The sequence below is a fragment of the Tenrec ecaudatus genome, chromosome 10 (assembly GCF_050624435.1).
Source record: "Tenrec ecaudatus isolate mTenEca1 chromosome 10, mTenEca1.hap1, whole genome shotgun sequence".
Classification (NCBI taxonomy): Eukaryota; Metazoa; Chordata; class Mammalia; order Afrosoricida; family Tenrecidae; genus Tenrec; species Tenrec ecaudatus.
Genome location: NC_134539.1, coordinates 93,667,975 through 93,681,694, shown reverse-complemented (window position 1 = coordinate 93,681,694; position 13,720 = coordinate 93,667,975). Strand labels below are relative to the sequence as shown.

Here is a 13,720-nt window from a genome sequence, read left to right as displayed (position 1 = left end):
CTCCAGGGAGCCAGGCATGCGGACCATGCCCGAGAGAGCAAAGCCTCGGTGTTGCCATGAAGGAAGGAATCGGAGGGAAGGGTAGTGTGTGTTTGAGATTCTCGCTGACTTATTACCTGACTGGTGTCCTGAGCAAGCGGTGGTGGGATGTGGTTGGGGGTGGGGGCCATGAGTGAAACTAGAAGTTTCTTCTCTCCCCATTCTGTGAGACACTCTTGGAACCCTCCTTGACATGCGCTACATGGAGAAAGAGACGTTTCCTGCCCTCGCTCAGAAATGCCCCGTGCCTTTGTCATTACCAGAAGGGCTGAAGCAAACGAGTGATGAGTGTGTGGACCCCCAAAGCACTCGGGGAGCAGCTGTTGGCCAGCAAACTGGCAAAACGCATGAGCCCACGGGACGCTCTCTGAGTTCCAACTCCCACCCCCAAATATCTGGATATTATTACTCCTCCATGAGCACATTATCATCAAGTACAAGCAATATTTGAGCACTCACTATTCATGCCCCATTTGTCCATTCCTTGCATCGCGGTGGCTTGCATGTTGCTATACATGGTGTCACTGGTATAAAATACCAGCATGGTTGCCCACAGTAGGCAGAGTTCAGCAGAACTTCCAGACTAAGAGGGACCTGGAAGAAAGACTTGGAGACTTTCTGAAAATTAACCCATGAAACCCTCTGGCTCACAAAGTATCGGTCTAGATGTTGCCTCTCTTACTTTGGATGCTTCATTAGGAAAATGCAATTGCTGGCCAAGGAGAGGTCAGTGATCATAAGGATCGTTCAGGACCTGGGGTTTCCAAGAGTTAGGGCTGACTCTATGGAAATCAACAACCACAACCACACAACCTGTCAAGACCTGGGGTCAGGGGCGTTATTGAATGTACTTTACCACCCTGGAGGGAGTAATGTTACTTTTCACTTTCCGATGAGGGCAGATGCGGCAAAGAGATTATGTGATCCACTCAAGGCCATGGACTGTTAAGTGCAAGAGCTGGGATTTGAACCCAGAGAGCCTGGCATCAGAACCTAACCTGTTCTGAATGACTTCATGGTCTCAGCAGAGCTCCGTCTCCATCCCCTGACCCCACACTGAGCCCAGGCACCTGGCAGTTTCTGTGCTGCCCATGGCCCAGTTAATGCAGGCAGACTTTCAGGTGGGAAGTCAGTATAGTAACTGTATGTCCTTAGATGCAGCCTACCCACCTGAGCTCTCTAAGCCTGGAGCTGTGGCTGTGGGAGGTCCCTCCCCCCAAAGCTCAGGACGGGGGGGATTCTGGGAAACACTAAGCTGTTGACTGCTGTGGCTGAAGCTCTTCTCCTAATCCCTCCTCTCTCTGTTTATCTGATGGCCTCGGGAGGGGCCCTGGTAGCAAGTGGACAGCTGGGCTCTCAAGGCTGGCGAGACGGAGCAGGCAGAGACAGGCCTGCCCAAGTTGGAGAGGAGCTGGGAGACATGAAGATGGCAGTGCACATGTTCTGGCTTCTGGTCATCGGGGGACTCCCCCAGGCCTGGGGCTCTTGCCCCTCACAGTGCAGCTGCAGCCTCCGTATGCTGGGTGATGGCAGCAGGACCAGGTACACCACCAGGAGCCGGGAAGGACTCTGCCAGCAGGGCTGAGTGGATGGGGTGGGATACAGGCTCTCCTCCTATGGCTGGTTGAGACCCCTAACCTCTGCCCTGAAGGCTTAGGGGCGCTCTGGGAGTGGTCTTCATGACATTATAATCGGCAAGCAGGGTTTGCGCAATTCTCAGAAGTAACCATGCCACATGGGTGTAGGGCATGGGATTTCAAGCTTTAGAAATCCTTCCAGAGCCCCTTTTCAGGCTCCTGGTGAATTGAAACAGGAGATGGACAGGTACTTGCCCTCTCTTATCTCTTTCTCTTCCTTCTGTGGCTTCTTCCACTCCATCCTTTTATTTGTATCGCTCCTTAACCCAATCCTATTTCGGGTGTCTCCTCCTACCCCAGGCCTTCATGTACTCCCTGTTTCTGGGTCTCTTCCGGCTTGGGACTAGCAAGTTCACGAGTACCACTCACTGTAGGCCAGATGCTCTCTGCCCTCTGGCCCTCTTTGACTTCCTTACGTATTGGAGCTCCTGCGGGAATTTCCTCTCGCCCCTTCCTCTCTGGTCCTCCTTCCCCTGGCACGTTCCCGATGCCCCCTGCTGCTGTGGACTGTCCATTTCCCGCCACCGTTCATTTGTTCCTTCTGTTTAGCAGTTTCTAACATATGGTTTGAAGAATGGAAAGAGCTCAATTTTTGATCCAACTATCCAAGGCTCGAACTCCAAATATGGAAGGTACACATTAACTCCCCAAGTGAGGGTAAGGATGAGGCCTGAGATGACTGGGGAATGACCCCTGACCAAGGACAGCATGATCCAGGCGATGAGGGCTCCCAATCCTCCACCCCCACCACACAGAGAAAGGGGCTCCATCCAGGTCCCATGGCCTCAGAAGCAGAACAGGTTCTGGAAGACAGGACTTCTGATTCCATCTCCAGATCTCCTCCCACCAGCAAGGACCAGAGACGGCTGCAGGCAGCAGTTTGCCTTCGGCTGAAAAATGACTTTCCAGGGCCAATTCCTAGAGTCCCTAACATCAGGCAGTGACCATTCCCACCTCTGGAATGAGAGCTCATTAAGTGTCTGCCCGGTGTGCAGCAGGCCACCTCCTCGGTGTGTCTTGTAAAGGCGTGAGGCCTCAGAGGCGATAGGAATCCTGAAGCCCCGGTTGGCTGAAAGCACAGTTTGCCTGACTTGCCAGAAGCCTTCATCCGGCTGACTTCATCCAGAGCCCTCAGAGACTCCAGTGCTCATGCTTGTGCCGCCTGGGCCACTGTCCTCTCTCCAGAGGCCCTTGCCATGTGCAACATGGGGTTACCTAAGAGCTCGGTCTGGGCGCATGGAGGCTCATGTTCTTCATGCACAATTGCCCCCCTGGAAGTCACGCTTGCATTAGTCTCTTATTGGTTTCCTTTGATGCTTGCCTTGACTCTTTTCTCCCAACCCCATCAGTCCCCTCCCTCACCCACAAGCAGAGCTTCCTCCCAGCAGCACCCAAATCTGCATATTTCATCTGGAAACATCCGTGCCTTAGCTGCTCTTTCTTCTCTACCTAGATTGCACACTGTGGCAAGAGGGGCACAATCTGATAATTTTCTGAATGGCCGCATTTAAGAGGGATTCAGTGTATGTGTCTAGAGCACATGGCCCAGACCCACTGACTCTGAGGCCAGACATGAGGAATATCTGTGTCTTTCTGTGGTCACAGTTTACAGGAAAACGAGATCCTGATGCGGGCTAAACTTAGTGGATGCTGATGGGAAGGGTGTTGCAACAGCAAGGCCTGATGTTTGCTGTAAGCAATGACATCTCAAAAGAATGACCTCCTTATCAAAGAGAAGCAGGGTGGGTACAGAGGCACTCCAGGTGAAACTGGCCCTGGGCAAGGACTGGCCTCCTGATGCGCTGACTCTGAGCTTTGCCTTCTTCTTGGGCATTTTTCAGGCTGGGTCTTACTTTCTGCAAGTAAACGGACATTGGCAATTATATAAATCACACATTTAAATTATACACTGCATTAGAGCAGGGGCTGCTTCTTGTTTTTCTCTCCTCAGCTTTCTTTTGGTGTTCAATTCGATAGCACCAAGTCTAGGAAGTCCCTGTTGAGGTGGAAGGGAGCGCTGCCTAAAATGCACTCTATCTCTGTGGAGCAGTGGGGTGCAGAATCCCCAATAGTCTGTGTCACTGGCCTCCTCAGGCTGCCCTACCGGTATGGCCCTGAGCTGAGCGTGCACACACCCTCAACTTGCACATACCCTATCTGCCTTAAACGCCATGCCTTCCCGGTGAGGTGCTAGCTACCCTGAAGGGGAACTAGAGACCGAGAGGTTGCCGGGCCAGAGAGCAAAGAAACTCAATCATAAGCAGCAGGATTAACAAGTCCCAGCTCTGAGAAATCTCATCATCAATGGTCCCTCAGGCTTAGAGAGGCCCAAAGACTTCCACTATCCTAGCAGCTATGTAGTTTTCAATGAAGAAAAGCCCACACAGCTACAAGAAGGGAGGGATGATTTAACGACTTGGGACATGTGCAAGGTACACAACTGGTCACAAAACCAACTTAGGGTTTATTCACTGTTCATTCTCTGGGGAGCATAGATGGGGTGGCCCTGGGGTGGGACATCAGCTCTCGAGCTTGGGGTCCTTCCACCAGTGAACGGACCTCAGATAACCCTCTGGGGTTTCAGATGGCCCTCCAGGGCCTTTCGGGTATGACCTCTTGGAGGCTTCTGTGGGAAGTTGGGCGGTGTGGGTGGGCGTCCAATGCAGTAGGGCCCCTTCTCAACCGTCCTCTATGTTTGTTACCAGGACGGTGGTGTGCAATGACCCCGACATGACACTGCCTCCAGCCTTCATCCCTGCAGACACCTGCCAACTGCGCTTGGAGCGAACCGCCATCCACAGAGTCCCTGGGGAGGCCTTCAGCCTGTTGGCTCACCTGGAGCAATTGTGGCTGCCCTACAATGCCCTCAGTGACCTCAGCACCCACATGCTGCGTGGCCTGCCCCACCTGCGTGAGCTGCGGCTCCCAGGGAACCGGCTGGTGACCTTCCCATGGGCAGCCCTCAGGGATGCCCCCCAACTGCGGCTACTGGACCTGCAGGCCAATCGCCTCTCTGCTGTGCCGATGGAGGCCGCCCGCTTCCTGGGGAACCTCACCTTCCTGGACCTCTCCAGCAACCAGCTGATGAGGCTCCCGAAGGAGCTGCTGGGCACCTGGGCCCACCTGCAGGTGGGGCCCTTGCTGCCTGGTCATCGAGCGAGGCTGGTCTTAGGTAAAGGATGCTATTGATTTCTATTCTTCAACCCAGCTGAGCTGTGGGGTTCGGGGCAAGTTACACAAGCCTCTATGAGTCATGGTTCTTGACTTGGAACATGGAAATTATACCTTTCACGCATGTGATGCAAATGTGAGCACATTCAGCTGTTTACCAAGAGGTTGAAGAGTTGAGCCCACCCAGGAGTTCCTCAGCAGACAGACCCCGGGCTCTCCTGAGAAACCAGCCATGGCAAACCCTCACAAGTCAGCGTTGACTCAATGGCAGCGATTTTGTTTTGTTTTGTTTCCAAGTGTGAGTGGAGATGGAGTGGGAGCCACAGAGTGGCAGGGTCAGGAGTTCAATCTCCGAGTCAGATGGCTGGAATTCAAACCCTAACTCTGTCGCTCTTACCTGTGTGTCCTTGGCAAATGATTCAGCTTCTGCTAAGGGAGGGTGCTAATAACCTCACAGGATGACACGGTAGGGAAGAAGGCAGTGCTGAACACACAGGATGCACATGCCAAAGACAGACATGTGTTGTGATCTCAGCTCAGGAAGGACAGGGAGTGCTGTCAGCCACCATCCAGAGTCAGAGGCTGGCTCAGAGGCATAGCCCCTTCAACAAAGACTATACCGTTTCTAGGGATGGCCTCATCTAAAATCTAGCACCATGAGAGTCTAAAAGCTCAATCATTTGGAATTCATCTGATGGGATCTTTCAGTCCCAGCAGCTCCCAGGTGTCAACTGAGGCTGTGGCCAGGTCCCCATCACAGCCCCACTTCTCTTTCTTAGCCTCCCCTTCTTTTCCTTTACCACCTTTGTTCCTTTCCCTTCTGCAAGTGCAGGTCCTACGGGCCCCCCTCCTCTTAATTCACTTGGTGCATGCTAATCTTTATCTCAGAGTCACTTCTTGGGGAGCCCAAGCTTCAGTTGAACTCCGAGCACATGAATGCCCCTCTTGGAGAGGATTCTCTGCATGCTCTACACAGATGGCCATCTGTGTTCTTTGTCAGTTGCTCTCTCTTTCCTGTCTGTGTTGGTGTGACATTAAAGGTCATTTTCAAAAGGTGGTTTCATGGCTACAGGTTGGGCTGTGATCTGCATGGTCAGCAGTTCGAAGCCACCAGCAGCTCCATGGGAGAAAAACTGGGCTTTCTACTCCCGCAAACAGTCACAGTTTTGGAAACCCACAGGGGTCATTATGAGTCAGCATTGACCCGATGGCAGTGAGTCACCCCTCAAAGACGTTGATTCAAACACCATCCTAGGAGGTAAAATTCCCATTGGATTCTGACTCACAGTGACCTTAAAGAACAGAGTGGAACTACTCTTTAGGATTTCTGAGGATGAAAATCTTCATAGGAGTAGATTGTCTCATTTTTCTCCTGCAGAGTGGCATGTGGGTTTGAACTACCAGCTTCGAGGTTAGCAACCAGCAGTTAGCCTACTGCACCCCCAGGACAGCATCTTGCAGAAGTGCAAATACAGACCAGCACTGTAAACCCAAGTCTACCACCCACAACCCCATTTGTTCAACAGAGGGCGCCATATTTGCGTTCTCTATGACCCTCTGCAAAGGAGTCCTGGGAGAGTAGGAGTTACAAATTGAGCTGCTAACTGCAAGGCCAGCAATTCCAAACCACCAACCCCCCTGCGGGAGAAAAGGGAAGCTTTCTCCCTCCATAAAGAGTTACAGTCTTGAAACCCACAGGGCCATTCTACTGGGTTCTATAGGGTTGATATGAGTCAGCATCGACTTGAGCACAGTAAGTTTGGTTTTCTGATTCTCTGCAAGGAACTCTGGTGGTGTAGTGGGTTACGGATTAGACTACTAACTGCAAGGTCGGTGGTTTAAAACCACCAGCGGCTCTTTGGGAGAAAGTTGAAGTCTAAGGAACCCACAGGGGCAGTTCTACTCTGTCCTGCAGGATTGCTATGAGTCAGGGTCTGCTTGATGGCAGTGAGTATGAGCCTTTGCAATGTCCTGGATCTTATGTGGCAACATGATAAAGACATCTGTAGAGGCTTTATTGGGTATGGTTGAACGGAACTAGATGGGCTTGAGGCCCAGCCTTTCTGCTTCCTACTCTGTTTTCAGAAGTGGCTTTCCCAAATATCTCCTCCTCAAGAAAGCCTCTGGCCTCAGAGCCGGGGAAACTCAAGACTCCTTAATCCTACCTTTCTCCCCCAGAGCCTCTGCCACCAGTGTAGACGCAATAAGAGTCAGGGCAGGCCCCGTGTCCATCCTACAAGGAGGACTCAAGAAATAGAGGCAGGATCCTCTCCTCTTAATCACCCTCACCGCTCCACGGTGGTTCCCTATGGAAGTGTGGGCCCCTTTCCTAGTATTGTCAAATCAGATCTAGAACATCACACAGGGCATGCTTATACAGAAACATAAGTTGTGGATGACCTGGCATCCAAATTTAACTAGGCGCCCTGTATTTTACCTCCTAAATCTGGCAGCTCTATTCCAGGAGCCATGTCAGGGGTGAGAGCAACAGCCAGGCATTATGACGAAACGGAGATGCACTAGGTCTTTAAAGTCATGTAAGCAGGAAGGAAGGACCCCTTAGGACCCAGTTTCACAACTCTATGTTGAGTGAGTTAGCATGAGACACCAGCTAACCCTTCTGTCTCTTTGATTTCTTCCCCTTTCCTAGCCATCAGTTGCTTCCCCAGTAAATCACACCTTCTTTCCTGCCCAAGACACCTACTTTTGCCCTGATGGTAGCACACATGGGCATAACTCGTAATGGAAAATCCATTTTAATGGTATAACACATGCATGGATTTATGTGACCATTTAAAATATTACAGGAAAGGCTAAAGCCTTTTGTCCCTTCTTCTTATTCCAATTCCTTTGCCTTCTCCCAAAGGTGGCCACTGTTACCATGCTTGCTTACATATCTCCTGTCTTAATTTACAAGCACAGACATACATATAAGTGTCAAAATTAATTCTTATTATGTTGTATATATCAGCCAGCAGTAAAAACACTGCCCCCAGATCTCTCTTGGCCATCCTCCTCAGTGACCATAAGTGGACCAGCTTCACTTAAAATAATTGCTATACAGTGTTCTGCAGTAGAGTTAGACTCCCATTTATTTAGCTCTTTCTCTTTTCATGGACATGTAGGTTGTTCCCCTTGTGGAATTACACCCATATAATGCCACACAGAACACATGTACCCACGTCTCTCTAGAATTGGTGCTGAGGGGGACAGATGCTGGCTCCCGGCCTGCGCACAGGAAGCATTGGCATGCCAATCGGATGCTCTCTAACGGGCCAGGCTAGTCCTCGCTCCCAAGAGTAGAGAGTGAGGACACCATCCGAGGCTGCCTACCAGCTTGTGGGCCTTGCTCTGTGTTCCGGGAAACAGCAGTGAAAAGCAGCTTATCATTAAATTGGCCAATGTGTTTAACGTGGACCAAGTTTGCAGGTAAATATTTCGCCGTTGTTTAATTCTGCCTTTTGAATTACTTGTTTCAGGACCTTGTGATGAGGTGAAGACCATGTAGTTTAGAGACCTACCAGAGCTAAGCAGTGACCAATCTTGGGCTCCAGATGAAATGTTAAGTGAAGCTTCTATCGGGTAGACACTACAGGGGTAGGAGGTGGATGGAGGTGGCAGAAGGAAATGGCATCCTTCCTGTTTGTACTTCAAAGGAACTGGGACTCACAGCTGTGTCTTCAGATCTTTAATGTAGTCCCCACCCCCACCCAGCCTTCTGACATGACATTCCCCTTCCAAATATATCAAATATATGTACATCACAGACTACTAGACACACTATCAGTTTAATAACAGCTTTGTGGGGGTGGGGGAATATCACTCCGTGCATTAATATTACATTTGCAAATGTGTAACGAGCAATCATGTCTTAGGAGGGCACAATGCCCACTTCCCTCCACATGAGCCTCTTTGACAAGGTGGTGTCAGGATTACCAGCCCCTAACACATCATCAGGGGTTCGGTAGGCACAATTGTACAGCGATAATAAATAAATATTACAGTAAAGTCATAGAGAGCATGAGAAATAGAAGAGAGATTGAAATAATGGAGTCAGACACATTTCATAGTAGCATGCTCCCCTCAACCTCACTTGGTGGTCCATGTGGAGAGAGAAATATTTATTGCTAACCAAGGCTTTTATATTCTCTGGGGACGTGCAAGCCCCCTAATTACAAGTGATGACATATGGAAAGGATTATGCTATAGTAATACAGTAATGGGAGGGGGGTGATCTAGGGGTATCTGTTAGATCTCTCTGGAGATAGAGTTACACCTCTGTCCTTGGCTCCGCACGAGAAAGAATTCACGCCGAAGCCGGGCTTGTGATCCAAGTGAGTTTAATGAGTTAGAAGATGTTTCAGGTCTTACACGGCACCCATAGGATTCCTCCAGATCATGCAGCCTGTCAGAGACTGCTCAGTGTCATGCAAAGATTTCTTTCCCTGCGACTCTCTGTTAGATCTCTCTCCCAAGTTCTCCTCCAAAAGTCTTGTCTCAAGTTCTCCCTCCCAAGTTCTTTCTCTCCCTCTGGGCTCCTGCCTTTTCAAGGATTCCACCGGGAGGCGTGGTGGATGACCCAAGATCGACCCCATTGGCTTAATTGAGTTCACCTGGCCCAGGTGGGCCAATCCAGGTTTAACGCCCACCCATGCCCACCGCGGGAAACCTTAGGTCTCTCAGCATGTGCAGTGCACCGCCCTTTGTTCTCGTGCTTGGCTCTTGGCATGGGTCAATAGACACTCCATCCCTGCCTATCTGCCTAATATATCCACGTAATAGGAAGGGGAGGGATTGGGGGATATACATGTGACAAGGTCCTAGATTCAGGATGGCAGCCTAACTTTGGATGTCACTGAGCCAGTTTGTTCTCTGGATCTCCATAGAAACCATTATCAGCAGGGTGTAAACAGCACCTACAGGGACCAGACTAATGGTCGCAAGCCTTTAGGGAGAAGTAGCCCATTGTCCTTAACAGCAGGTAGCGGGACTACCTGTGGTGGAACCAGACAGCACTCTGGCAAATGACTGCCTTCAGGGAGGTAACTTGACAGTCATTTATCATTCCCTGCAAGCAGTACCCTAAGTCTAACATATTTGCGGACGACGACTTGGAAGAAATCTTTCTGTTTCCCACAAGGTGGGATTCATGCCCTGTTTTCAGCTTGGTGGAGATGTTCGTTTTTCTGTCACAGAATTTGAATGCATGGCCCTTTTGCTCCTCCTTTCACCCCCATTTGAGCCCGTGTCAAAGGGCTAAGGGCTCCAAGCAGCCACGCTCACTGACAGAGGAACATTGAAAGGGCCATTTATTCTGGGAGGACAGAGACAGGAGTCAGGGAAGCATTTTCAGAACTGGGTTTTGTTGTAACTGCAGAAATCACACCATTCTAAGTGATTACAGTAGTAATCACCAATCTTGTAAGCATGTGACATGTCTACTTGCAGGGCTGCAGGACAACCCCTGGGTGTGTGACTGCCGGCTCTATGACCTGGTCCGATTCCTGGATGCGTGGGCCCCTCACCTGGCATTTATTGAGGCCAGGCTCTGGTGCGCCAGCCCACGAAGCCTCGCTGGGGTGGCCTTCAATCAGTTGGAACTCAGGAGGTGCCAGAGCCCAGAGGTTCACCCGAGTGTGGCCAGCCTCCAGTCCCCTGTGGGCAGCACAGCACTGCTACGTTGTGGAGCCACTGGCGTCCCTGTTCCTGAGATGAGTTGGAGCAGAGCCAACGGGCATCCGCTCAATGGCACAGGTATGTGAATATAGAGACTGAGCAGCAACGATCTCAAACTAGAGGGTCCCCATACCGGGAAGGGACCGGGACAGCAAGGAGGTCTAAGCCAGCTGACACCCATCTCTCTGAGGGGACTTGGGAAGACTACCCAGGGGGTAGAGCACGAGCAGTGGGTTGAAGGTTAACAATGGTTTTCATGGCAACTTATGACAACCCATGAACCACTGTGGCCCCACTCTGGGCGAAGCAAGAGTGTCTGCTGGCGACACTTAGTGGATTTGCGTTTTATATCTTTCACGGTTATAAACATTAAGAAAGTATCACTAAGAGTCTCAGAGTGGTTCCAAAAGTTACCAGATATAGCTGCTAACCCAAAGGTTGGAAGTTTGAATGCAGTCAGTGAGTGGTGTCTTGGAAGAAAGGTCTGCTGATGTACCTGCCAAAAAGAGTTACTGACACCCTACGGAAGAGAGTTTTGTTCTGACACACACAGAGTGACCCTGAGCTGGGGTTGACTTGACAGCAGCTGGTGATCACGAGGAATCATGAACCATATGAGTTAGCATCTACCGAACTCTAGCGCTGCGCTAAGTACATTATGAAATTAGGGACTTTAAACTCGAGCAAGTTTGATCTTTTCTATTTTTCACATGAATAAACGGAAGCTTTGAGATGTGTCATGCATGGCCCACATCATATAGCTCATAGATGGAGAAGTTGGGTTCATATCATGACCTGGTTCACTCTACAACCGAATGACTTTCACCACTAGACCCAGAACACTTCAAGTCCCTCCCAGCTTGCTTCTGTGTCTCCTGAAACTAGGTTGGAAACCAGGGCTCTAAGACAAAGCACCCAGCCCCCTCAAAAACCATTGCCATTGAATGGATTCTAAAACCATTGCCATTGAATGGATTCTAACTCATACCGGCTCTCCATAGGATTTCTGAGACTGGACATCTTTACAGGGGCAGACAGTCTAGTGTTTCTCCTACAGAGCAGCTGGTGGGCTTGAACCACCAGCTTTGAGGTTAGCCGTCCACAATGCCACCAGGGCTTCTGTTGCTCTAGGAACGTGGGATTGAAATTAATTTGCAAACCTCTTTCTTGTAAAACAGAAAGTTGGAGATGCTATGATTGAAGGGCAGTGGCGGTGAGGTTAGGGAAGCAGAGTACTTTGCCCTGGACCCCTTCCACATTGCATCCTGTTGACCTTTGATCCCTAACACACCTGTCCCCTGCTCCAAGGGGTCACTGCAGTGGCAGCCCCGTCCTCTAGAACAGTTTGAACCTCCCACACCTTGACAGTTGACCATTCTTAGGCTCTGCTCCCACCTGGCACTGCAGAGACTTCCTGAATTTGTAACCCTGGTTCCCTTCACTCCTCTCAGACACGTGGAGGGATTGCCAGTGTTTCTACGAGTACCAGGCGTTTCAATGGGGACGGTGGGCTTGCTTTGGAAGTGAACTTGAGGCGGTGCCCTCCTTTACCCACGAAACCTCTCTCTCCACAGTGCACCAGGAAGTCTCCCGGGATGGCATGAGCTGGGCCCTGCTGGGCCTGCCGGCAGTGTCCTACCAAGATTCTGGAGACTACGTCTGTCAGGCCAAGAACTTCCTGGGTGTCTCAGAGATGCACATGTCCCTGACTGTCACTGAGGCGCAGGTGTTCCCCCAGCAGAGTGGAGGCCCCGAGTCCCCGTGGGCCAGGGTAGAGGAGGGGGCAGAAGCGGTAGCGTACAACAAGCAGCTGGCGGCCAGGCATGTCCTCCATGCTGCCAAGCCTGCTGCCCCGGCTCTCTGGACCTTTGCACCCAATGGCGAGGAGGAGCGAGCCCACCAGCGCTTGCCAATGGGTGGTCCCGGGGAGCACTCCAGGAGCGGGCCAGCAGGGCCCCAGGAAATGCAGATGGTGCGGTCCCTCAAGGTCGTTGGCAACACGTACCACAGCGTGTCCTTGGTGTGGAAGACCCCCGAGGTGGGGCGCGCCACGGTCTTCAGTGTTCTTTACGCGGTCTTCGGGCAGCGCAACATGCTGCGGATGGCCGTGCAGCCTGGCGAGACCCGCGTCACCCTCGACGGGCTGGCGCCCCAGACCAAGTACGTGGCATGCGTGTCCCCGCAGGGCCTGGTGCCGCGCAAGGAGCACTGTGTCATCTTCAGCACCGACGAGGTGGCGGATGCTGAGAGCGCGCAGCGCCTCATCAACGTGGTGGCAGGCAGCGTGGCCGCGGTCATTGCGCTGCCGCTCACGCTGTTTGTCTGCGGTGGAGCCTTGCGCAGGCGCTGCCGCAGAAGGGGCTCCCCGCACCCCGGGGCTCCCGCGGCCACCTACAGCATTCTCAGCCAGCCCGACTGCAGTGAGGATGGCTCTGAGCGCCGGTCTCGGTGCAGCCTGGGCGAGGCCGACCGGCTCCTCTCATCCACGACCAGCCTGGACTCTCAGGCCTTGGGGACCAGGCGCATCCATGAGTACTACTGCTGAGGACGCTGCCTCCCCTCTCCTACACAACGACAACATCTCCACTTTCCCTTTTCCACGACCACCCTGACCCATGCCACCCGCAGTAATAGTAGCAACGCCAGCAGCTCACCCTTAGCACGGTCTATTAGCCAAAAGGTTGATGGCTCACGCTGAGAAGTCTCAGAAGAAAGGACTGGTGCCCCACTCCCAAGAAAGGTGGTTGTGCTCCATGAGTTGCATTAGGGTCCCAGGCTGGAAGGTCAGTCTTCCAGAGAAGGTTCATCTCGTAGTATAAGCAAAGACGTGTGATGCCTGCCCCTAAGCTCTTGACTTGCGTTAGCACGTGGTCACCTCTGTCCATATCCTGTCTGCCAAAGCTAGTCATACAGCCAAATCTACCCCTACCAGGGCGAGCAGGGGTAGCTTTCCTCTGGAGGTGATGGTGGGGCAGCAAGTCTTTCTAGGACCTGATGTTGCTTCACATCTGCCGGGATGACACAGCCAGCCAGGGGTACCTCTGACAGGTGAGGCAGGCGGTTGGGTGGGCTCTGTAGTCAACAATCCTTACCATTCTCCTGCTCTGTACCTTGCTTGCACAAGCAGTAGATCTGCACTTACCCACAGCCTTTCTCTGTAGAAGCCACACTTGCACACGCACTCATCACCCCACCTG

The 13,720-nt window shown here is 51.8% G+C and overlaps 1 protein-coding gene across 1 annotated transcript; it reads left to right on the top strand.

Moving 5' to 3' along the window:
* The first annotated feature begins 1,459 nt into the window (after nucleotides 1-1,459).
* LRIT1 (leucine rich repeat, Ig-like and transmembrane domains 1) lies at nucleotides 1,460-13,068 on the top strand. The gene is made up of 4 exons (XM_075559161.1): nucleotides 1,460-1,581; nucleotides 4,382-4,848; nucleotides 10,296-10,601; nucleotides 12,098-13,068. The coding sequence occupies exons 1-4, from the start codon at nucleotides 1,460-1,462 to the stop codon at nucleotides 13,066-13,068; spliced, it is 1,866 nt and encodes a 621-aa protein (XP_075415276.1).
* The last annotated feature ends 652 nt before the right edge of the window (nucleotides 13,069-13,720 follow it).